This window comes from Ovis canadensis, chromosome 21 (genome assembly GCF_042477335.2).
Source record: "Ovis canadensis isolate MfBH-ARS-UI-01 breed Bighorn chromosome 21, ARS-UI_OviCan_v2, whole genome shotgun sequence".
In the NCBI taxonomy this organism is placed as follows: Eukaryota; Metazoa; Chordata; class Mammalia; order Artiodactyla; family Bovidae; genus Ovis; species Ovis canadensis.
The window spans coordinates 21,294,624-21,321,179 of NC_091265.1; the positions used below are offsets into that span (position 1 = coordinate 21,294,624).

Below are 26,556 nucleotides of genomic sequence, written 5' to 3' on the forward strand. Positions count from 1 at the left end.
TCCTTAAAAAATTGCATATGGAACTGCCTTATGACCCAGCAATCCCACCGCTGGGCATACACAGCGAGGAAACCAGAACTGAAAGAGACATGTGTACCCCAATGTTCATCGCAGCACTGTTTATAATAGACAGGACATGGAAGCAACCTAGATGTCCATCAGCAGAAGAATGGATAAGAAAGCTGTGGTACATATACACAATGGAGTGTTATGCAGCCATTAAAAAGAATACATTTGAATCAGTTCTAATGAGGTGGATGAAACTGGAGCCGATTATACAGATTGAAGTAAGCCAGAAAGAAAAACACCAATACAGTATACTAACGCATATATATGGAATTTAGAAAGATGGTAATGATGACCCGGTATGCGAGCCAGCAAAAGAGACACAGATGTATAGAACGGACTTTTGGACTCTGTGGGAGAAGGAGAGGGTGGGATGATTTGGGAGAAGGGCATTGAAACATGTATACTACCATGTAAGAAACGAATCCCCAGTCTATGTTCGATACAGGATACAGGATGCTTGGAGCTGGTGCACGGGGAAGATCCAGAGAGATGATATGGGGTGGGAGGTGGGAGAGGGGTTCAGTATTGGGAACTCATGTACACCCATGGTGGATTCATGTCAATGTATGGCAAAACCAATACAGTATCGTAAAGCAAAATAAAGTAAAAATAAAAAATTTTTTAAAAAAGTTCTGATGAACATTTTCAGGTTAATATGTATTAGTAAACACTGATGAAGCCTGTGGCACCAAAAGATGAACTCTTGCAGGAGTCCTCACTGAAGTCATGAGTCAGTCTTGCTATACCTGTGTGGGCCTGTGACCCCGGAGCTCATTTCAGGAGCCATCACTGGGCGATGGTCAGGCTCAGCCACTTGCTGTGAACTTGCAGCAATACACAGGTCACAACTTTCCTGCACTGTGAAAAGTAATCAGAGAAATGTAGCTATGATTTCTCTTCCCTTTATAATCTCATAATTTTTATAATATTTCCCAGTTTCTTGTGTAGATTTGCTGATTGTGCTTGAGAGTGATATATTTCCAGTCAGAACTTCCAGAAAGTCACAGCCTGTTAGTTTTTTCCAGAAAGAATCTAGGTGGGGGCTCTTCTATGAGAGACAATTTTATTGTTAATAAGGATTTTACTGGACTCCCCTTTGGTTTCCAAGGTGCAAAGTTCCTAACTGCACAGGACAGCGCCCTCTCCTGGTCTCCGGCCTCTATGTCATCTAAAAGTGAAAGTCACTCAGTCCTGTGCAACTCTGCCACCCATGGACTATACAGTCCATGGAGTTCTCCAGGCCAGAACACTGGAGTGGGGAGCCATTCCCTTCTCCAGGGGATCTTCCCAACCAAGGGATCAAACTCAAGTCTCTCACGTTGCAGGAAAATTCTTTACCAGCTGAGCCACAAGGAAAGCCCAAGAATTCTGGAATGGGTAGCCTATCCCTTCTCCACCGGATCTTCCTGAGTTAGGAATTGAACTGGGATCTCCTGCACTGCAGCCAGATTCTTTACCAACTGAGCTATCAGGGAAGCCCCATGTCATCTATGTTTTTTTTTTTTTTTCTCCTGATGGCTCAGTGGGTAAAGAATTCACATAAAATGTAATGCAGGGAACACATTAAACATAGGTTTGATCCTTGGGTCAGGAAGATCCCCTGAAGGAGGAAATGACAACCTACTCCAGTATTCTTGACTGAAAAATTCAACTGACAGAGGAACCTTGGTGGGCTACAGTCCAAAGGATCCCAAAGAATCAGACATGACTAAGGACACATGCACTGTGCACCTCAAACAAGTATTTGAGAAACTTTCTCAATTTCCTAAACCCTTCCATGGCAAGAAGTTTTTAACTCCAATGTATAATTAATTCAGACTGCTCTTACTCTAAAGAATCTATGGTCAACATGGGAAGCTATTAAGTGAAATGAAACTTGGAAATTAGGACAAAAATCTCTTAAATCTTACCATTAAAAAGCTGTACCTTCTTAGACAAGCCGCTCATGTTAGTGGTAGGAATGGTGCAGACAGGAAACTGAATGAGAGCATGGAATTGTCAGAGGAGGAGAGGAAAGGGAGCAGCATGGTTTCAAATCTCACTCAGTTATTTTCACTCAGTTCTGCATGAAATTTTTCCTTCAGAATATTTTTATTTTCTTATTTTTGGTTTTGTTATTCTGTTTAGGTTACACACTATTGCTTTTCTCTTTATGTCTGTAACTCCACACACAATAGCTGTCATGGGTTTTTCTCTAAGACTCCTGATACTCATTCCTTGCATATGATTTCTTACTCTCTCCATTTTATTATTCAATATGTATGCACAGTGGAAATATTGATGCTAGGTTGTGGAGTTAATGATTATGTCATTGTTTTGTACAAGATTGACTAGAAAAAAATAGACAGCTTGTGAAAGAAATATTATATTGCCTGTTAAGTTTGGGCAACTATCTTTTCAGGTTTTCTTTATTATACTGTGTTTGCATTCTAGTCCTTAAAACGTTTTTCTATTTATTCAATGATGGGCCATGATAATTCACTCAGGGAAGGTTACTAGATGAGAAAATTTATTTATTTTTCAATTTTTGTTGGAATATCCTTGATTTTCAAGGTTATGTTAGTTTCTCTTATACAGTCTGGTGAATCAATTATATAAATACATATATCCACTCTTTTTTATAAAAGTTTTTTTCCCATATAGGTCATTACAGAGTATAGAATAGAATTTCCCATGCTACACAACAGATCCTTATTTCTGACAGTTTTATGCATAGGAATGGGTGTATAATCATCCAGATCTCCACATTATCCCTCCCATCCTCCACCCTGTTTCTTAGCACCTGGAACCTTAAGTTTGTTTTCTACATCTGTGTGTTTCTTTTGTAAATAACCTCATTGGTACCATTATTTTAGATTCCACATATAGTCAATATCACAAGATATTTATCTTTCTTTTTCTGACTCAGTCGCTTCTCTCTTGAGTTCACCCTGGGCAGAGAACCACCCTTGGGGCCTCGCACAGGAAGACGCAGTGGGAGGGCAGGTGCAATGCCAGGGAACCTGCAGGGTTCAGGAGCCAGCAGAGCTCCTGAGAGCCTCGATGAGGCCACAGCCCCAGAATCCACATGAACCCCCTCTGGCTCAGTGGTCCAGCACCCCTGTTTCCAACACTAACTCTCACCAAGACCTGCACATGGTGCCCGGGGATCTGAGTTCTTTTCTGACACTCAGGCCATGTTCATCGGGAGACAGTACCTTCAGGACCACCAGACTCCGGGGCCCTGTCAGGCACTTGCAGACAAAAAGATATTGGGGTTCCCTGGAGCAGCCCATTTAAGATCCGGGAATAGGGCCATTCTCCCACTGCCATGCATGTTCTCCTGACTCCCTACTGGGCCTTTGGGCTCCTGGACAGACAGAAAGCAAGATCCTTCCCAGAAACACAGGGTCTGAGCCCTGTGGCTGTCCCAGAGCACCTGGAACAGGTGTCCAAGCGCCTCCAGCCTCACACGACCCCCTCGGGCGGGTCCCTCAGTGGCGGGGCTGGAGCCCACTGACCACCAGGACGGCCTGGGCTCTGACCCTGGCAGACCAGGCTCTCCTGAAAGACACGCTGCTCTCGGGGAAGGCAGGTCTCTGTGGAAGGAGGTGGCTCCATCAGCGATGATGCCAGAGAAAGGACACGGTCTAGAACTGTCCTAGGACTCCAAACATCGATCTCCAGGGGGAAACCTTGACCTTGAGTCTGGGTTGGGGTTCCTTGTCTCCAGCCCTGCAGGGCAGAGAGGCCTGAGGACCTCTTTCTGCTCTCCCTCCTGCTGCAGTGGCCTTGGAATTCTGGGCTGTAGGAGTTCAAACTATGGAGCTAAAGCCTGTATATACTATTTTTGATTCAATATTTTTCTGTAGCAACGCCTAAGAAAAAATTAGTAATGGTGATTTCCAAACATCACACTTGTATCATCTTCTGAAAGGCTCACATTGTGAATGGTAATTTTCTGACTGAGAATGTTATCCAAGGGAGAAAGAGAAAAACCAGGTCAATTAATGGCATTTCCATATCCTCAGAGAGAAAGTCTCTCTATTCAATGAGTCAGTTCATTTTCCCTTCTCCAAGGAAAGACTGAGCACAAACCCCAGAGAGTTCAGACTGACTTCTCTAGGATGAACAAATTTATTAGTATCACTACTGCGTATAGAAACACCTCCAATCACATAGAGAGTAAAACAAAAGCAAGAGAGGTATATTATAAACTGTGAAGTCTGATTTAACGTCAGCCTCTTGATATTTTTGGGCTTCCCAGGAGGCTCAGTGGCAAAAAAAAAAAAAAAAAAAAATCTGCCTGCCAATGCAGCTGACACAGGAGATAGGGTTTGATCTCTGGGTCAGGAAGATCCCTTGGAAAAGGAAATGGCAACCTCCTCCAGTATTCTTATCGAGAAATCCCATGGACAGAGGAGCCTGGCAGGCTATATAGTCCATACAGTCACAGAGTCAGGCACAACTGAGCATGCACAAGCTCTGTTATCTTGATACTTTATGTTGGGGCTCATTATTTGTATCTTTAGTAGAAAGTTTTTCTTGTGTCCCTTTTGTTAAATGCATGGCACCTGTAGATGGCACTTTGCTATCATGTGGATATTTACTTGGGGGGTTTTCTCTACCTATTACATTTTCAAGGATCCAAAAATTTGATAGCACGTCATCAGTGAATACAGGAAACTTCAAAAAGGATGTTCCAGATAACCATGTTCACATAACTCTTGCCTTTCAGTTACTTGATATTGATCTAATATTTGATTCCATATATGATCCTTACAATTATTTGACCTAAGACAATTTTAATCTTTTTTGTCAATTCTTCCTGATTTTACAGATAATAAATATTCTTTGTGTAATGAATAGTATATTCAGTTATAATATAGAGAAAATTAAAAACCAGCAATGACAACTTTGGGAATATAAAATCTTACCATGTTTTCAAAATAGAAATTATATCCAATTTAAACTTTCCTCTTTTTCTCAGACACTATTTCAATTTTCAGCTCATTGAACTTCATTCCTTCCCCTAGTCCATGCCAGGTAAGGCAAAGTTTGCTGCGTTTTAGAGAACAAGTGGGCTTGCTGTGATGGAACAAGCTGAGTCACTGCTACTCCTAGAAGGAAAATCACAGTCCCTTTTCTCACTAGTGGGCTTCCCAGGTGGCGCTAATGGTAAAGAACCTGCCAATGAAGAACACATAGAGCTGAGGGTTTGATCCCTTGGTTGGGAAGTTCCCCTGCAGGAAGGCATGGCAATCCACTCCAGTATTCTTACCTAGAGAATCCCACAGATGGAGGAGTCTGGCGGGCTACAGTCCCTGGGTTTTGCAAAGAGTCTGACTCAACTGAAGAGACAGCACTCAAGCATTATCACTTGTTACTGGTGAGATTATTGGTTGCTGCAATTAGGGCTATCATATAGTTTATGAAATGAAGATATGAAATTCAATCCTGGGCAGTTCAGATATTTCCAAAAAGCAACTTCTGGCTATCTTGGCCAGAGCAGTATGTGTATTTTGGGAGAGCTTGAGTACCCGGGTTGAAAAATAGAATGTGAGGGATTCATATCACTGAATGAATGAAGGCAAATTCAGAAAGGCAAGTAAATCTAGTGGGTGATAGCTCTAGATGGGTAGGTGCTATTAAAACTATAATATAGTTCATTAAATGGAGATGTGAAATTCATACTTGGATAGTTTATTCCAAAACAAAATCTTCATGAATTACAAAGGTAAATTCATGGTGAAACTTTTATCAGAGGTTGGATTGTGGCAATTGGATCAAGTAGGTTTCAAACATTTGATTCAATCATTGGCATCCTGATGTGTTTCCAACTCTGCAAAATCTAATCATCTGCACCTATACCTTTTCACAGAGTTGATAACCCTATCACTTGGAAGAAATGGGCATGGTCATTAGAAAATATAAAGCATCCACCAAAAACAAAGCTCAGTCTTCTCTGGAGCCCAGAGCTGTGGTGTTTGGAGTTGGCTGAGCTGTGAAGACTTTTGAGTTTCTGCCACCAGCAGTGGAGCATCTAAATCTTGAACTAAATTTGAGAGTTACCTACTGAAAAAGAGTAGAAAACTTTATTAACTACAACCAAAGGTGAGATCGGGTACAATGAAATTCTGATATGATCAGTTAAAAATAAAACTTTAATGGCAGTCTGGAGAAAAAAGCTAGTTGTATTTATTCTGTCAGTACTATCTATGTTTGAGCACTTCCTCAAGCATTGATTCCATGTGGGATTTTCAGAAAAGTAACTTATTTTTACCCACTATATATCAAGTAATCTCCTTATAAAATGTGGGTAAAAATAGAAAATTAGTAAATATTGTTGAGACGATTAAAGCAGTTAATCTATAGAAAAGGATTTAATTCAATGCTGAGAAATACTAGGCAACACATATTAAGTTCTATTATTGTTTTAATATTATCATGGTCATAGATGCTGTCAATCTACAAATGATTATATTCATGCTGACTATTGTTTCCTGATTATTGTGGTACCTGAACATTCACCGGTTCAAAATATGACATGCTCTGATGATATGAACCGATTTCAGGAAAATTTGCTTTCCTGAACTAGAAGTGACATTTTCTTTTTTCTTTTTGTCTTGAAAGGAGCAGTTTTGTTATTTAAGCTGGAAGCAAGCTCTGAACTCTTTAGGACATCAGATTAAAGCCAACATTGTTTGTATGAAGTTTAAGTTCTTTGTAAACAAATTTCTTTGTCTTAGAAAAGCACTTCTGTCACTTTGATGACGGAAGGAACTGAGGCCATGAGGAGAGAAACGAAGGGTGTGCTAGTGTGGGTTCCAGTCAGGGAGTCGTGGAAGTCGAGAGAGAGACAGACTGAGGTTCTGTGCGTGCTTCTGTCAGAATCAGCTAACAAAGTAACTCTGAAGTCATCCCAACACTTACCCTCCATTCCAATCTTTAAGGGGCTTCCCAGATGATTCTGTGGTAAAGAGTCCACCCGCCAATGCAGAAGATGCAGGAAACGTGGGTTCAGCCACTAAGTGGGAAGATCCCTTGGAGAAGGAAATGGCAAATCTTTCCAGGATTCAAGCCTGGGAAATCTCAAGGGCAGGAGAGCCTGGTGGGCTACAGTCTAGGTGTAGCAATGAGTCAGACAGGACTGAGCACACTCACACTAATCTTTAAGCTTCTCCATGTATTAATAATTTTAGTATGATTGAAATCCTGGTTTATTTTAACCAAAACCTTGCTAAAGACTCTTACTGTATTTCGTCTTTTGTATAATAGATCAAATTTAAGGTGTATACAGTCACCATCTCTAGGTTTGTTCTGGGGAGGTAAGCAAATAGGGAAATTAGAGTTCAAGACAGGAATTTGTCCAAAGGATTTATTTTTCCTGATCAGGACAGAAGAAAAACTTTTTCTTACTCTCTCTTATTTCTTTCTTTAATTTTCAGAAACATGGATTCAGACACACTGCAGGTCTTCCAGAGGGAACTCACCTGCTCCGTCTGCATGAACTGCTTCCTGGACCCCGTCACCATAGACTGTGGGCACAGCTTCTGCCGTCCCTGTCTGAGCCTTTGCTGGGAAGAAGGCCAGACCCCAAGGAGCTGCCCTGAGTGCAGGGGACTATCAGAGAGGCCTGATTTCAAAACCAACATTGCCCTCAAGAGGCTGGCTTCCCTTGCCAGACAGGCCAGAGCTGACCACGACCACAGCTCTGAGGAGCAGATCTGTGTGACACACCAGGAAGCCAAAGGCCTCTTCTGCGAGGCTGACCAGACCCTGCTCTGTGGGCCCTGCTCTGAACGCCCCGAGCACGCAGCTCACAGCCACAGTCCGATACCCAGGGCTGCTGAGGAGTCCCGGGTAGGTGATGCCTCTAGAGCAGTTTGGGATCTAGAGGCTCCTAAGTCAGAGAGGAAGATGAGCATGTGATGATGGTGATGGGGTGGAGATAGTGGAGGTGGGGTTTCTGAATGTGGATCCTCACATATAATGTGTCCTTTCAGTGTTGTTGCCCAATTGTCCACACGTGTGGAAATGCAGCATCCCGGGGCGGGTGGCACCAGGGCCACAGGCTTCTGATGGGAGCCTGAGGCTTTCTTCCTCGGGCTATTACAGTCTGAGCCTCAGTATCATGAGACATGGATCCCATTATCTTTAAAGTGCCCCCAGTTCTCTAGTATACAGTTCTATTCCTAGATATTCAAATATTGGCATCAAATTAATGTGGAAAAGTCTGACGACAGCCTCCTAAGTCAAGGTTTCTGTGTAACTAATAAATGCCTTTGCTCAGGAATAAAAGGATTAATATTATAGTGTCATCTTCTGTGTTACTAAATCCCATGGGTATTTTGCAGGAGAAACTCCTGAAGAGAATGAGTTCTTTATGGAAAATGAGAGAAGAAATACAAAGCAGTCTGAATCAGGAAGCTAAGACAACTCAGTCCTTTGAGGTAAGAATAAAAATGTTCCTATTTATTTGAATAAATATTGATATACTTTTACCTTAGATATTTTAAGTCAGTATAAGTTATTGTTAAAGGCTACTGGTCTCTTCCCTGGAGGAGTGGTTTCAAATGACTGATCAGTAATTGCAATTAGAACAGGCTAATATATGCTAGTTCAAAGAATGCTAGTATATTTGAAGACCAAGGCATGAAATGTATTCCAAGGCCACGTTTTGAAGATTGGAATAAGCCTTTTCAGACATGGGGTATAAGACACACTGCACTAGCTGTGACGGTGAAGGAGAAGGGAGGAAGAGAGTCATCCCTAGAGGGAAAATGATGGCTCAGGGGCAAAGAATCAGCCTTCAGTGCAAGAGCCACAACAGACATGGAATGCATCCCTGGGTTGGGAAGATGCCCTGGAGGAGGAAATAGCAGCCCACCCCAGTATTCCTGCCTGGAGAATCCCATGGACAGAGGAGCCTGGTGAGCTATAATCCACAAGGTCACAAAGAGTTGTGCACGACTGAAGAGAGTCAGCATGCAGGAAAAAAAAAAAAAAACAAACATATATTCAAAATGAGGTTTACTTCATGAAAGAATATCTAGAAGAATCAGAGAAAGGAACAAGAGAAAAACAAGACTCAGGTCAGAGAGGAAATAATTGATGGAGTAAGAACCTGGAAGAATCCTCCTTGGGAGACAGCCTGGGATCCCTCAGGTGACTTGATTGAAACAGGGAAAGAGATTAGGAGTTCAGAGAAAGCATGGGCAACAAGGACCAGAAAATATTCAAGACTCTTTGATGCATGTGGCAGTTTGTCAGGAACTTCCTTGATGACACTAAGGAAATAATTTGAAGTTTTCTTTTGAATGTGAACATAAGTAATGCTTTGGATCCACTATCTCTGCAGGACTATGTGGCCTTAAGAAAGGTGATGATCAAGCTTGAATATCAGAGGATGCTTCTGTTGCTCCGGGAGGAGGAGCAACTGCATCTGGAGGCCCTGGAGCAAGAAGCCAAGGAGATTTGTGAACAACTCAAGGAGAGTGTGTTCAGAATGTCTCAGTACAGAGAAAGTCTGAAAGACATGTACAGAGAGCTGACCGAGATGTGCCACAAGCCAGACGTGGAGCTGCTCCAGGTGAGAAAGGAGGGGCCAACCTCAGAGAGAGAAACCCTCTTCTAGACAAGCTGCTGTGACACTGAAACATTACCTATCCAGGCAGATGATAACATAATCAGCAAAATTCTGTGACCAGGGGAAAGTTACTTTTCTTGGAGTAAATCTCAGTATATAACCCCCTAAACCCTTGGCACTCTCTGTTATCCACTCTTCTTGAAGACTAGAGGTTCTTATTGTCATACAGACAAGATATTTAGAACCAGTATCAATTTTAATGCAACCTATGGCTCTTTTTATGCAATTGTCTGGTTTACCTTAATTGTTATCATAAGTGGTGAGATCACTTCCTGAAGACAGCAGTGGGCAGTGAGTAACACTGGAAACCTAGATGTTGCTGCAACATTGTGCAGACCCTTCCTGGCCCCTTTCCTTCCTTAATGAGACCTGAGGAAGCCCATCATGCTTTAGGTTAGGGTCTGTTATGAAGATTGCTTCTGAGTGTTACTTAGAAGAGATTTAGAAAACCATGTCTTATTATGAAACAAGAATAGGTACAGGAGATGGAAACAGAACTCTAATAATTAACATGATTTTTTATTTTTTCTTTGTAGGGCTTGGAAAATGTGCTGGAAATGTGAGTATACACTAATGATTTTTGATTTCTGAAATATTTTTGCCTTTTTGATGAAGTGGACCCACAGTTCTTGCTTGAGACCTGGGTATTTATTTCAGGTCCTCTCCCATATCTAAATCCCAGGATTCAGGATCCTTTATACATAATACCATGTTATTTGCAGATAACAAATACACGTGCTCCTGTATACTTTGTCATCTCTAGATAACTTTCCAACATATACAGTATAAAGTAAATGCTACATAAGTCATTCCCTGGTATGTGACATTTTCAATTTTTACATTTTTGGAAGTTTCTGAAATGTTTTGTGAATTTTTTCCACTCAGAACAAAGGCAAAGGGGAAGGAAGTTTACACTGGGAATTTGGGATTGACTGGTACACACTGTATATGAAATATAGTTAGAATAGTAGCTCTGATCCTATTATAAACTAAAGGAATAAATAAGCAAATGAATAGCCCAGAATGTACAGATTGAATCCATGTGTGAATTCACAGGTACAGAACCCTTGTATATGGATTACCAACATTGTCTTTTTGGCCATTTTCTATTTTATTTCAAAAGAATTTCAAGGGTTTCTGACCCTTGGTCTCAGTAGTTTCCTTTTCATTTGACTGAAATCAACTACATCTGAAAATCTGCTGACATTCTGGGCTTTCTTCCACCCACTCGATCCATTCTCTCCAGCCTGACCACAATAAAACTTAGCAAGTGATTTTTCTGAGACATCACAGAGGAAGCACCTATCCTAGTGAGCTGAAAGGTGAAAAAGGCATGAAAGAGGCATAGTCCCAGAGAGACTGTGATTTTGTTAATACTGAGTAGCAGTGACTCAGCCTGTTCCATCACAGCAAGCCCCCTGCAGGCAGGACCTCACAGGGAGCAGCTTTCTGCTGCCCACTGCTAAGTGAGACATTCAGGACCAGGGCAGCCAGGTTGGACCTGGGTCACTTTGCTTGACAGAGAAGAGTAAACATGTCTTGTCAGTGAGCACTTCTATTTAGACACGGAATGCATCCTTGATGACTACTTTGTGAGTGAACTCTCAAAGGCTTAGCCTGAATTTTTTGCTCTCTGTAAAATGCCCAGGATCTTTTAATTGATGGAATTGAGGAAGGGAATGAAGTTTAGTGAGTGCAAATTTGGAATATTGTCTGAGAAAAATGGGGAAAATGAAATTTGATGTAATTTCTATTTAGTAAAATATATGGCAACATTTCTATATTCTCAAATGAATAGTATATATCCTGAGAACATATGGGATCCTGTGGTGAAGTCTGCTGTTTTGCAATGCTCACGTGATTAGCCATTTGTCTTGACGTGGAATCGATGTTCTTTCTACAGGACTCATTTGGCACAGATACAGAAGCCTCAGCCCATGAACCCAGAGCTCCCTTCCTGGCCTGTCTCTGGATTCCTACACATGCTGAACAACTTCAGAGGTAAGAGTCAGCCTTTTGGTGATCAGGACTACATTTCATTAGAGCTTCTTGGGAACAACCCTTCTTTCATTTTCATTGTATTTCTTTTTTGGTTATGAAGGTGGTGCATAAATTCCTGAAGTTGCCAACACCTTTTCTACCTCTATCAGTTCAGTTCAGTCGCTCAGTCTTGTCTGACTCTTTGTGATCCCATAGACTGCAGCACGCCAGGCTTCCCTGTCCATCACCAACTCCTGGAGTTTACTCAAACTCTTGTCCATTGAGCCAGTGATGCCACCCAACCATTTCATCCTCTGTTGTTTCCTTCTCCTCTCGCCTTCAGTTTCTCCCAGCCTCAGGGACTTTTCAAATGAGTGAGTTTATCACATCAGATGCCAAAGTATTTGAGTTTCAGCCTTAGCATCAGTCCTTCCAGTGAATATTCAGGATCGATTTCTTCTAGGATGGACTGGTTGGAACTCCTTGATGTCAAAGGGACTCTCAAGAGTCTTCTCCACCACAGTTCAAAAGCATTAATTTTTCAGTGCTCATCTTTCTTTATAGTCCAACTCTCACATCCATACATGGCTACTGGAAAAACCATAGCTTTGACTAGATGGATCTTTGTTAGCAAAGTAATGACACTGGTTTTTAAAATGCTGTCTAGGTTGGTCATAAATTCTCTTCCAAGGAGCAAGCATCTTTTAATTCCATGGCTGCAGTCACCATTGGGAGTGATTTTGGACCACCCCCTCCCCCCACCAAATAGTCTATCACTTTTTCATTGTTTCCCCATCTATTTCCCATGAAGTGATGGGACCAGATGCCATGATCTTCATTTTCTGAATGTTGAGTTTTAACCCAACTTTTTCACCCTCTTCCTTCACTTTCATCAAGAGGCTCTTTAGTTCTTCTTCACTTTCTGCCATAAGGGTGGTGTCATCTGCATATCTGGGATTATTTATATTTCTCCCAACAGTCATAATTCCAGCTTGGGCTTCATCCAGTCCAGCATTTCTCATGATGTACTGTGAATTTAAGTTAGATAAGCAGCATGATAATATACAGCCTTGACTTATGCCTTTCTGGATTTGGAAACAGTCTGTTGTTCCTTGTCCACTTCTAACTGTTGCTTCTTGACCTGTATGCAGATTTCTCAGGAGACAGGTCAGGTGGTCTGGTATTCCCATCTCTTGAAGAATTTTCCACAGTTTGTTGTGATCCACACATTCAAAGGCTTTGTGTAGTTAATGAAGCAGAAATAGATGTTTTTCTGGAACTCTCTCTCTCTCTCTCTTTTTTTTTTTTCTGATGATCCAGCAGATGTTTGTAATTTGATCTCTGGTTCCTCTGGTGTTTCTAAATGCAGCATGAACATCTGGAAGTTCAGGGTTTAAGTACTGTTGAAGCCTGGGTTGGAGAATGTTGAGCATTACTTTACTAGCGTGTGAGATGAGTGCAGTTACGCAGCAGTTTGAGCATTCTTTGGCATTGCCTTTCTTTGGGATTGGAATGAAAACTGACCTTTTCCAGTCCTGTGGCCACTGCTGAGTTTTCCAAATTTGCTGGCATATTGAGTGAAGTACTTACACAGCATCATCTTTTAGGATTTAAACAGCTCAATTGAAGTCCATCACTTCCACTAACTTTGTTTGTTTGTAGTGATGCTTCCTAAGGCCCGCTTGACTTTGCTTTCCATGATGTCTGGATCTAGGTGAGTGATCACACCATCGATCAGATCTAATCCCCTGAATCTATTTGTCACTTCCACTGTAGAGTCACAAGGGATTTGATTTAGGTCATACCTGAATGGTCTAGTGGTTTTCCCTACTTTCTTCAATTTAAATCTGAATTTGGCAATAAAGATTTCATGGTCTGAGCCACACTCAACTCTAGGTCTTGTTTTTGCTGACTGTATAAAGCTTCTCCATTACTGGCTGCAAAGAATATAATCAATCTGATTTTGGTATTGACCATCTGGTGATCCACGTATAGAATATTCTCACATGTTGTTGGAAGAGGGTGTTTGCTATGACCAGTGCATTCTCTTGGCAAAACTCTATTAGCCTTTGCCCTGCTTCATTCTGTACTCCAAGGGCAAATTTACCTGTAACTCCAGGTATTCCTTGACTTCATACTTTTGCATTCCAGTCCCCTATAATGAAAAGGACATCTTTTTGGGGTGTTAGTTCTAGAAGGTCTTGTAGGTCTTCATAGAACTGTTCAACTTCATTTTCTGTAGCATTACTGGTTGAGGCATAGACTTGGATTACTGTGATATTGAATGGCTTGCCTTGGAAGTGAACAGATGATTCTTTGGTTTCTGAGACTGCTTCCAAGTACTGCATTTCAGACTCTTTTGGTGCCTCTATATTCACATTATAAACAACAAGTCTGATGTGTGCCACCTGTAACTTCCTGAAAACGCAAAACCAGACACACACACACACACACACATATATCTGACATAGGAAGAGCAAAAGGAGAGCAACCAAGTTGTTACTGTGATTATAAAGAGACTGAATATTTAGTTATGTGAGTGACCATCAATATGTTGTTTACTCAGTTTATTTCACTCGTGAGCTTAAATCTATCATTGCTGCTTTTAATTTACTCTTTGGGCTTTCCTGGTGGCTCAAATGATAAAGAGTCTGCCTGCAATGCAGGAGACCCAGGTTCAAGCCCTGGATGGGGAAAATCCCTGGAGAAGGGAATGGAAATCCACTCCAGCATTCTTGCCTGGAAAATTCCATGAACAGAGGAGCCTGGTAGGCTACATACAGTCCACAGGGTTGCAAAAAGTAGAACAGGACTGAAGGACTAACACTTTTACTTTCACTTCATTATAGCTAAATTTATTACACATTGTGCAAAGAACATTTATTATTTCTAAAATTAGGGATAAATGACAGAAAAATTGAAATGGGCTTTGGCAGAAGAATTGTAATGCTCTCAATCTCACAACAACTTTAAGACAAGTGATGCATGAACACTGTTAGAATATATTTTTTGAAACTTCAAAATTATTCATAGATGGATTTCTATCAATTCTTTTGACCTTTGAAAATGTAATAGGTAGAGATTATATCCCCTAAGTATCCACGTGATAACAAAGTGCCATCTGCAGTTTCCATAGTATTAAGTACAAAATACACAGGGAAAGTTTTCTAATATGAGAATAAATGTTTTTAGATGAATCCTAAAGTAAACTATGAAGAGATTGACCTAAATCAGACTTCACCCAGTTCATGATATATGTATTTTTTAAAATTTTCTCTTTCATCTGATGTATTTCTGTATGCCACAGAGATAGTAATAACTTTTATTCTTCAGAGAAGAGTCACTCCCTTTGCTGTCTGTTTTGATTTCCTTGGAGAAGGAAAATTAAAAAGCTTATTGTGTAGAGAGCCTCTGCCTCTGAGAGACATGGAAATTCAACTGGCTGACACAATTCGCTCTTTCTGCAGTGAATAGCGTCCTGAGTCTGATGATGACCGCTCGCCACGCGATCCTCGATGACGCGAGCGTGCTGTTCGTGGGTGGCCATCCCGGCGCGTCCAGGCAGCCCCAGGGCGAGGCGTGTACTGTGTCCTGGGGAGCTCAGGCCTTCACCTCCGGGAGGCATTATTGGGAGCTGGATGTGGCACAGTCTTCCACCTGGGTTCTGGGGGTCTGTAAAAGCATCTTCACAAGTGATACCAGTATCAGTGTTGGTGCTGAAGAAGCATTTTTTCTGTGTTCTACAAAGGTGAACAGTCAGTATATTCTGTCCACCACCTCCCCACCCTTAGTTCACTTTGTGAAAAGGCCTCTGGGTAAGATTGGCGTGTTTTTGGATTATGACAATGGAACTGTGAGCTTCTATGATGTTTTCAGAAGTTCCCTCATATATACTTCCCTTTCTTCTGCCTTCGCCTCCCCTATGATACCTTTCCTTTGCCTTAAATCTCTGTGAATTGGCCATTTCTCTGACCATTTATTGGATCTTCTTCTCTGGGGATATTGCTGCCCTTCACTTCATATGCGGCCACAGGATACCTGACTGTGTCCAGCAGCACATTGTTATTTAATGTAACATAGTGGTTGTATGTTTATAAAATGGCATAAATGTGTTGTATGTATAAATCTGTTAATTAAAATTTTAATAAACATTTATTATGAAATATTTCATAGAATATAGTAAATTGCTTTTCTTTTTAAAATAAGGATTATATGAAACTAAAGTTATGTACCATAAAGGTCACTACCTTTAAACTACATGATCAATGGTTTTTAGAACTATACAAAATTGTAAAACCAGAGCTATCTCATTGTGGGGCATATGCATGACCTTCAAAAGGAACCAATGTCCAGTACCATTTACTTACTTTCAGCATATACCATCTCATCACACTCTTCAGCAAACTTTTCTCAACTTAGTAAATATTTTTACTAATTGAGGGAAATTCCTGTGACATTTCATATAGTTCTTATTTTATTTCATATTATTGTTACATTCCCACTCTCCGTGCAGTACTCAGAAGAGAACACATAGAACTGTCAGGTCAATCAGTGAAGAAACACATGAATTAAATAATTCATATAGACAAAAGCCCCATAAAATTATGATGGTGTGATCACTCACCTAGAGCCAGATATCCTGGAATGTGAAGTCAAGTGGGCCTTTGGAACTATCACTACGAACAAAGCTAATGGAGGTGATGGAATTCCAGTTGAGCTGTTTCACATCCTGAAAGATGATGCTGTGAAAGTGCTGCACTCAATATGTCAGCAAATTTGGAAAACTCCTACCACAGGACAGGAAAAGGTCAGTTTCCATTCCAACTCCAAAGAAAGGCAATGCCAAAGAATGCTCAAACTACTGCACAATTGCACTCATCTCACATGCTGGTAAACTAAGGCTCATCATTCTCCAAGCCAGGTTTCAGCAACACATGAATTGTGAAATTCCAGATGTTCAAGCTGGTTTTAGAAAAGGCAGAGGAACAATAGATCAAATTGCCAACATTCGCTGGATCATCAGAAAAGCAAGAGAGTTCCAGAAAAATCATCTATTTCTGCTCTGTTGACTATGCCAAAGCCTTTGACTGTGTGGATCACAATAAACCATGGAAAATTCTGAAAGAGATGAGAATACGAGACCACCTGACCTGCCTCTTGAGAAACCTATATGCAGGTCAGGAAGCAACAGTTAGAACTGGACATGGAACAACAGACTAGTTCCAAATAGGAAAAGGAGTACATCAAGGCTGTATATTGTCACACTGCTTATTTAATTTATATGCAGAGTACATCATGAGAAATGCTGGGTTGGAGGAAGCACAAGCTGGAATCAAGACTGCTGGGAGAAATATCAGGGTAACCTCAGATATGCAGATGACACCACCCTTATGGAAGAAAGTGAAGAGCCTCTTGATGAAAGTGAAAGAGAAGAGTGAAAAAGCTGGCTTAAAGCTCAACATTCAGAAAATTAAGATCATGGCGTCCGATCCCATCACTTCATGGCAAAAATGAGGGGGAAACAGTGGAAACAGTGGCTGACTTTAATTTTGGGGGCTCCAAAATTAATGCAAATGGTGATTGCAGCCATGAAATTAAAAGACACTTATTTCTTGTAAGGAAAGTTTTGACCAACCTAGACAGCATATTGGAAAGCAGAGACATTAGTTTGTAAGCAAAGGTCCACCTAGTCAAGGCTTTGGTTTTTCCAGTAGTCATGTATGGATGTGAAAGTTGAACTATAAAAAAAAGCTGAGTGCTGAACAATTGATGTTTTTGAACTGTGGTGTTGAAGATGACTTTTGAGAGTCCCTAGGATTGCAAGGATATCCAACTATTCTGTCCTAAAGCAGATCAGTTCATTGGAAGGACTGATGTTGAAACTAAACTCCAACACTTTGGCTACCTGATGCAAAGAGCTGACTCATTTAAAAAGACCCTGCATGGGTATGCCCAGCAGTGGGATTGCTGGGTCATAAGGCAGTTCTATTTCCAGAATCTCCACACTGTTCTCCATAGTGGCTGTACTAGTTTGCATTCCCACCAACAGTGTAAGACGGTTCCCTTTTCTCCACACCCTCTCCAGCATTTATTGCTTGTAGTCTTTTGGATAGTAGCCATTTTGACTGGCATGAGATGGTACCTCATTGTGGTCTTGATTTGCATTTCTCTGATAATGAGTGATGTGAGCATCTTTTCATGTGTTTGTTAGCCATCTGTATGTCTTCTTTGGAGAAATGTCTATTTAGTTCTTAGGCCCATTTTTTGATTGGGTCATTTATTTTTCTGGAATTGAGCTGCAGGAGTTGCTTGTATACCCCAATGTTCATCACAGCACTGTTTATAATAGCCAGGACATGGAAGCAACCTAGATTTCCATCAGCAGATGAATTGATAAGAAAGCTGTGGTACATATACACAATGGAGTATTACTCAGCCATTAAAAAGAATACATTTGAATTAGTTCTAATGAGGTGGATGAAACTGGAACCTATTATACAGAGTGAAGTAAGCCAGAAAGAAAAAACACCAATACAGTATACTAACACATATATATGGAATTTAGAAAGATGATAATGATAACCCTGTATGCGAGACAACAAAAGAGACACAGATGTATAGAACAGTCTTTTGGACTCTGTGGGAGAGGGAGAGGGTGGGATGATTTGGGAGAATGGCATTGAAACATGTATAATATCATATATGAAATGAGTCCCCAGCCCAGGTTCAATGCATGATATGGATGCTTGGGGCTTGTGCACTGGGACGACCCAGAGGAATGGTATGCGGAAGGAGGAGGGAGGGGGGTTCAGGATGGGGAACATGTGTATACCTGTGGTGGATACATATTGATGTATGGCAAAACCAATACAATATTATACAGTAATTAACCTCCAATTAAAATAAATAATTTTTTATATATAAAAGACCCTGATGCTGGGAAAGATTGAGAGCAGGAGGAGAAGGGGATGACAGAGGATGAGAGAGTTGGATGGCATCACTGACTCAATGGATATGGATTTGGGTGGGCTCTGGCAGTTGGTGATGAACAGGGAGGCCTGGCAGCTGCAGTTCATGGGGTTGCAGAGTTGGACACTACTGAGCCACCTAACTGAAAAGACAAAATATTGTTCCTTCATTGAAAAAAAATTCCAAAAGATAGCTAACATAATAGACATAAAGTGCTAGGGATAAAGTCAAGAGTAGAGAGGAAACTGAGCTGCAGATTCACAACTTAAGGAATTTCTATTATTTTGTGGTTAAAATATCTATTCCATACGCTTGTTCTATAATGTTAATTTTGAGATTTCCCTGAGACAATCGGTCTCTTTTTGACAGATCTCTAACCAGCTTCTCTGTTTATCTCATTTTATCTCCTGATCTTCTCTTGGACCCTCGGTCCTTCAATTCACAGAAGGCCATTCTCTGTGGTATGGAATCCAAGGCCTTTCCTTTTAGCCACTTCTCTTTTCATTTTCACCTTATTACTTCACTTTTCTGGATTACATCTCTGATTCTAATTCTCTTGATTGAATAACTCATTTTTTTGTTATGTCCCATTTAGGATAAGCCCTGTAAAACTGAGTGGAAAATGTGATGAAGAGATAAGGGAATTTTGAAGGGTGCAGATCTTGCATTTGAAATCCAAACATAAATTTCAATTCAGGATTTGCAACAATTTTCATTTTATTTTTAAGGGTCAACTTAGATTATAGAATTGATATATGACAAGCGTGATGTGATTTTCTCATTTAGCAAATACGAGGAAAGGAATTTTCCTTCCCTTGCTCTGCAGAATCATTGCATCCCACGCACTATAGAACTTCAAGTAAGAGTTAACCTTCCATATCTTTAGTGCGAGGATGTTCATGCTCTTGGGGTGGTGATTGTATCACTGGCACCTTGTAAGTGGCCCCAAATTCTAGAAATGGAGTTTCCAATGTCCAAGGAAGATCTTGTAAAATTATTGGAAGACATGGAGAATAGTCCCCTGCTCAGTGATGGCCACACATTCAAAATACCTCTGTCCCTGATAGACTGGGGAAAAGTTACTTGTAAGATACTTCTGGAGAAATGTGTATAATGGAATGGTTAGAAACTTTTATAACATGAGCAAACTGTGCACTTTAAGAATTATTCCTGGAAATTAAGGAATATTTTAAAAATCCTCACAAAAAACAAAACACATGCACACGCGTGTGCACACACACACACACACACTCTCTATCTCTCGTCTAACTTACTGAAAAAGCCCCTGAAAGCTTACACAATTTTTAAAGAACTTAAGCTGTGGTACATATACACAATGGAATGTTACGCAGCCATTAAAAAGAATACATTTGAATCAGTTCTAATGAGGTGGGTGAAACTGGAGCCGATTATACAGAGTGAAGTAAGTCAGAAAGAAAAACACCAATACAGTATACTAACACACGTATATGGAATTTAGAAAGATGGCAACAATAACCCTGTATGCAAGACAGCAAAAGAGACACAGATGTATAGAACAGTCTTTTGGACTCTGTGGGAGAGGGAGAGGGTGGGATGATTTGGGAGAATGGCATTGAAACATGTATAATATATATGAAACAAATCGCCAGTCCAGGTTCAGTGCATGATATTGGATGCTTGGGGCTGGTACACTGGGATGACCCAGAGGGATGGTATGGGGAGGCAGGAGGGAGGGGGGTTCAGGATGGGGAACACATGTATATCTGTGGCGGATTCATGTTGATGTATGGCAAAACCAATACAATATTGTAAAGAACCTCCAATTAAAATAAATAAATTTATATATAAAAAAAGAACTTATGGCCCTAATACTTCCCAAAACACCCCAAACTGAGGATCAGGGGCTGACAATGGTCCTGTCTGAAAAAGACAAGTAGTTCTCAGAGAACATACAGCTGAAATACATTCAAGATTTCAAGGAGAAATAGGAGTCCGAGGAGAAAGTGCTTCACTTCAGGGAACACAATTTGAGTGTTCAGTATTCCAAGACAACAGATGTTCCCCAAAAAATATTCCAAGAGATTATGTGTCCAGTTTTCCAAGAAATCAGATGTCCCCAAAGGAATACAAATGAAAGACCACAAGAAGTTTTAGGAAAATGTACAAGAGTTGAATCTCCCCCAGAAAACTATTTTTCCACGAGGGATTCAATTCCACAGATAGTCTAAAAACCCCTCCAAGGACAGAGGTCAGATTTTCCATGAGGATTCGTGGTCAGGTCTAGTTGCAAGAATCTCCCTGCAGGAGACAGAACCTGCCAAGGCATCCTGAAGAATCAGAAACAGCGTTATAACAACCAGGCTGAGGAGGTGCAGAAACAGTACGAGGAGGACCTGGGTCCTTGGCTCTAGAGTTAGTGTCCTGAAAGATGTGCTGTAGGTGGGGACCGTAGATCTGCCTGAACTTGGGCTCAGGGATTCCTTCATGTTCATGTCCTCACACTTTCTGTAAGTTGTCACTCTTATGCAATAGATATATATATTATATATATTATATATATATATATATATATATATTACAACTTCTGAACCCACATGGATACATCATTGTCATCCAAGCCCATAGTTTTCACTGTTGTTATATGAAAATATTTTTATTTTAAAACATAAAGGTCTTTGAATTAGATAGATACATATTAGGTAGATAGGCAGATAACTAGTTATTTCAGACTCTTCAAAATATTTTTATATTTTACTTTATTAAACAAATATTTGTTAAAGATGATTTTGAATTTTTTAAAAAATAACAAGCAATTAAGTAGTGCACAAGGCATTTGGTATTTAAAAATGACCAATACATTTATTTCCCATGGAGTGCTGTGTATGAAGTTTCATACACTGGTATGCTCTTTAATATATGCTTTTAGGATGCACTGTACATAAATGCTTTTGATTTCTTAAAGTTTCCAGAAATTTTCAATTTTTATTCTTTTATTAATAGAAGACTAAAACATTGAATTTATTTGGAAATTTTCTAATCAGTTTGTGTCACTTGCTTCCCTAATTGGCTTTAATTTGCAAAATTAGGTCTAAGTTACAATTCTTTTTGCCTAAAATCAGGAGAATTTCTCATAAGTTATTTTCGCCATGAAGTGCTAATAAGTCTTATAACCCAAGATAGATAGTGAGATATTCAGTCAAGTGGGGCTCTTCTGGTGAATTTTAGTTCAGTTCAGTCACTCTGTCGTGTCCGACTCTTTGCGACCCCACGAATTGCAGCACTCCAGGCCTCCCTGTCCATCATCTACTCCCGGAGTTCACTCAAACTCACATCCATCAAGTTGGTGATGCCATTCAGCCATCTCATTCTCTGTCATCCCCTTCTCCTCCTGCCCCCAATCCCTCCCAACATCAGAGTCTTGTCCAATGAGTCAACTCTTCGCATGAGGTGGCCAAAGTATTGGAGTTTCAGCTTTAGCATCATTCCTTCCAAAGAACACCCAGAACTGATCTCCTTTAGAATGGACTGGTTGGATTTCCTTGCAGTCCAGGGGACTCTCAAGAGTCTTCTCCAACACCACAGTTCAAAAGCATCAATTCTTTGGCACTCAGCTTTCATCACAGTCCAAATCTCACATCCATACATAACCACTGGACAAACCATAGCCATGACTAGACGGACTTTTGTTAGCAAAGTAATGTCTCTGCTTTTGAATATGCTATCTAGGTTGGTCATAACTTTCCTTCCAAGGAGTAAGTGTCTTTTAATTTCATAGCTGCAGTCACCATCTGCAGTGATTTTGGAGCCCCCAAAAATAAAGTCTTGTGAATTTAAAGCACATATTTTCTAATTCATTCAGCATCTACTATTTTCTAAGCCATGTCTTGTTGCGGAGGATAAAAAACCTAAAAGTTACAGTTCTTGACTTTATAGTATGTCACTCTATCCTTGAAGATTGAACAGATTTTCTAAGCATGTCTTGTTGCATAGGATATGAGCCTAAACATTACAGTTCTTGACTTTATAGTATTTCATTCTTGAAGATTGAACAGTGAGTGTAATCAGTAATAGAAAGCATTATCATTGAGAGGGCCATGCAAAGCATATGTAAGGTCACAATATACAGAGGGTGACTGATACAGGAGCCAAGATGAAGTGAAGGTAGTAATGAGAATGAGGCAGGAGAGGCGGAACAGTCAGTCACAGAAGTTATTGGGCTAGGACAGTGTACAGACTCCAGGTGTGTGTCCCAGTCCTTCCCTTCCCCAGCTGTGACCCAATGTTCCCAATTTCTCTGTCCTGTCTCCTTGAAACTCTCATTGCCAGTGCCCAGAAAAATGACAACCACTTTAGTGCAGGGGCAGAAAATAAATCCCTGCTTGTAATTTTCCTTTCTGGATCAATAGCGGGAGACATCTGGCAACACTTACTCTGGAGACTGAAACTACTAGTTACTGTCCTCTTTCGTGTTTGCACACAGTTTGAAAATATTTAACCTGGGTATCACCTACAATATACAGTCTAAGACAAGGAATTTAAATCAGCTGACTGTTTCAGGAATTCTGTTGATGGGAAAACAGTTGTTTGGATGAAGCTGTGGCCTGTTTATGTCTCTCTAACAGACCAACAACTCCAGAGCCCTTTGCTGTACATGACTTGACGAGAGAGTGCATGGGAGGCTAACGGCAAGTAGAGATTTTGTCCAAAATGACTTAAAAATGATACAGTCAGTAACTGGGTTAAATGAATTTCAGTTATATAAAATTTGAGGGCATTTCCACATGAGTTTTATTTTTTCATTATGTAGTATTATTTTTAGAATATATAAAAATGAGTAAATTCATTTCTGTCTTACTATAAACAATTCCAGTTTCCTCTTTCATGAATTTGTGATACTGTAGGCTTTTTGTACATTGATTACTTATGATTTGTATTTATTTTTATCTGTTTAGAAACAAAGTTTTCACTGTATTTCTTGTATTATCTTTTAAAATATCAAGGGATTCGGCTTTGAACAAAAACAATAGGAATAAAAAATATAAACGTTATCTAGAAAAAAATGTAAGCTGTGCTACAGAAAAATATTGAATCAGATAGTATAGAAAGGCTTCACGGCGCTAGACTGAAGCCCTACAGCGCAGATTTCGGTGGCCCTACGGGCGGGAGCAAGAGCAGGGGCGGCCCTGGGGACTCTCTGACCCTGCAGGTCTGGAAACCCCGGCCTCAGCCCCGCCTCTGGTTCCGTGTCACTGCTGGGGACAGAGCTCTTGTGAGCTTAGTCTGTCCCTGGTCCTCGCATCCTTTCTGGAAGGAGCCTCCTCCTTCCCAGAGAGAGGCGCGTCTGCAGAATCTCTGCGGCCGCGGATCTGAGCTCCGAGCCATCGCGGGGCGGCGGGAGGCTTCTCTCCGCACCCCGCCGAGCGCGCCCGCCGCCGGGAGGAGCGCCGAGGCGGAGCGCGGGGCGCGCGGCTCCGGAGCCCGGAGGACACGTGAGGGCGCGCGGGGAGCCGGTCCCTGGCCGGTCCGCGGGAGGTGTCCGGCTCCGTCCCGCCGAAGCCGCGCAGGGAGTGAGGAGGCGCGGAGGCCGAGGGAGAGCAGACCGAGCCCTGGGTGGGAGACGGCGGCTTCATCGCGGGGCCCGGGCTCCTTCTGTCCCCGGGAGCCTGGCGGCGCCGAGGAGGCCTGCGTCCCCGGGGATGCTGTCGCGGGAGGGAGGCGGTTCGCACGTCAGAAGCCCGGGATCTGCGGGCCCTGTGCTGGAGACGGGGCGCGCCGGGCCACTAAGCTCTAGAGGAGATCCGCGGACTTTTGTGGCCGCGCCCTCACCTCCGGCTCCGCGGGCAAGGACCCCGAGGGCCCCGTGTGCGGAGCGAGGCCGGGGGGACTTCTGTGTCCAGGGCGACCTGAGGGGAGGCTCCCCGGGGCTGCAGGACCGCCCAGCCCAGGCGCAGCCGGCCATGGACAGGGAAGCCCGGGGCTCCTGTCTGCGCTCAGTTTCTCCTCCTCCTGGGGACACCAAGGACGACGGCAACCCGTCAGGCTCCTCTTTCCATGGAATCTTCCATGCAAGAATTCCGGAGTGGACTGCCATTTCCTCCTCCAGCAGATCGTCCCTGGTCAAGCATCTACCCCGCGTCCTACCGTCTTCTGTGTCTCGCGTTGGCAGGCAGTCTTTACTATTGAGCCTCCTGGGAAGCCCTAGCACTGGCCTTTTTCCTCTGAGATAAATACAGCTGGGATTTCCTGTTTATTTGTTTGCTTTCAACTCTGAATATCATGCTGTTTGTTTAAATTTATTTCTTCAAATAAGCATGTACCAACAAGTGCTGACTGCCATGCAAAATATAAAAGAGTAGAAAACATGCCAACAAGGACGTGGAGTAAAAGAAACTCATTTATTGCTGCTGGCTATGCAAAATGGCACCGACATTTAGGAATAAACGTGGGCATTTCTTCCAAATCTAAACACGTGTTTGTCCAGCAATCTCACTCTTTGTTATTTGCACAAGGACGTAGAAAAGGTCTGCTTACTCAAAACCTGTACACAGACGTCTGTAGCAACTTTGTTCATAATTGTGAAAACATGTGAGCAACCAAGACGTCCCTCACTAGGTGAAGAGATGAGTAAACCCTGGCACATCTAGACCCGGAAATGTTACTCAGTGCTCAAAAGAAAGGAGCTATCAAACCACAGGAAGACAGAAAGGAAGCCTGATTGTATATAAGTAAGTGAGGGAAGACAGTCTGCAAAGGCCACAAAGGTTCTACTCCATCGACTCAATGGACATGGGTTTGGGTGGACTCTGGGAGTTGGTGATGGACAGGAAGGCCTGGCATGTTGTGGTTCATGGGGTCTCAAAGAGTTGGACATGATTGAGTGACTGAACCAAACTGAAGTATTTTTTTTTTACACTCAGCAAAAAGTTTTGCTGTTTATTCTGGTAAATGAAATTTCAAGATTTCTGTGACTTGAGGTCTCTCCTCAATTAAAATTTCTGAACTTTCCAAGGTATGAAATCTTATTTTCTCTATGTCATTCTGTTAAGATATGTATGCACTTATATTTAGTGTGTCTGTGACAGAGAATTTCTTGAGCTTATAAATTTTACAGGTAGCCCATTCAACATTTTTGTTAAATAATATTATTGTTTTTCCTTCTGATGTTGGTTATACTTTATAAACTTTATAACAGTTGTGGAGCATATTTTTAGTTATGACTTTGTATAGCTATTTATTGAAATAGTTATATTTCAAGCAGGTTGGTTTTTGTTACTTGGGATTTATCTGTACACACGGCAGACATAAACCTCCTAAGCTAGATGGGTCAGCCAATATTAGGTTGTGAGTTTTACAGAAAAAAAAGTACAAGATGTGCTGTGTCTACCCAACAGGATGTCCTCATTTAGTCCAAAAACTTTACAAATTACAACATGAAAGAGAGGTTTTAAAACTGAGGCTTGGTGAGGTATATGCACAGAAGAGATAAGAGAGTTCCAAATCTTGCCTTAACCCACTAAACTGGGTAAACCAGAGCCAGAATTTCCTCAGCATCCAACTACCTTAGAAATTAATAGACAAGAAATAGAATGAAAATTGCACAGTATTCAAAGAGATAGTTTTATTTAACATTACATACAACTTTATACAGTTGACACGTGTTTAGTCATTCAGTCATGTCCAACTCTTTGTGACCCCATGGGCTGTAGCTGTCAGACTCCTCTGTCCATGGGATTTTTTCCAGGCAAGAATACTGGAGTGGGTTGCCATCTCCTACTCCAGGGCATCTTCCTGACCAGGGAGTAAACCCAAGTCTGATGCTTGGCAGGAGGATTCTTTACAGCTGAGCCATCCAGGAAGCCCATGCACTTAACATGTCAACCCTTAAACAAATCAGTCAATATGCTTCATAAAGGAATGCAAAGTTACAG

The 26,556-nt window shown here is 41.4% G+C and overlaps 1 protein-coding gene across 1 annotated transcript; it reads left to right on the forward strand.

The window, feature by feature from the left end:
- The first annotated feature begins 7,500 nt into the window (after positions 1-7,500).
- On the forward strand, positions 7,501-15,632 carry LOC138427264 (tripartite motif-containing protein 64-like). The gene is made up of 6 exons (XM_069566613.1): positions 7,501-7,911; positions 8,406-8,501; positions 9,410-9,654; positions 11,183-11,191; positions 11,601-11,698; positions 15,145-15,632. Exons 1-6 carry the CDS (start codon positions 7,501-7,503, stop codon positions 15,630-15,632), a joined length of 1,347 nt encoding a protein of 448 aa, XP_069422714.1.
- Positions 15,633-26,556: the final 10,924 nt, after the last annotated feature.

What these genes read in the sequence shown, in the direction of transcription:
- LOC138427264 (XM_069566613.1), top strand. Translation starts at nt 7,501, where the DNA reads ATGGATTCAGACACACTGCAGGTCTTCCAGAGGGAACTCACCTGCTCC. An exon ending in GGGCTGCTGAGGAGTCCCGG is followed by an intron (nt 7,912 to 8,405) that starts GTAGGTGATGCC and finishes GGTATTTTGCAG; the next exon opens with GAGAAACTCCTGAAGAGAAT. An exon ending in AGACAACTCAGTCCTTTGAG is followed by an intron (nt 8,502 to 9,409) that starts GTAAGAATAAAA and finishes CTATCTCTGCAG; the next exon opens with GACTATGTGGCCTTAAGAAA.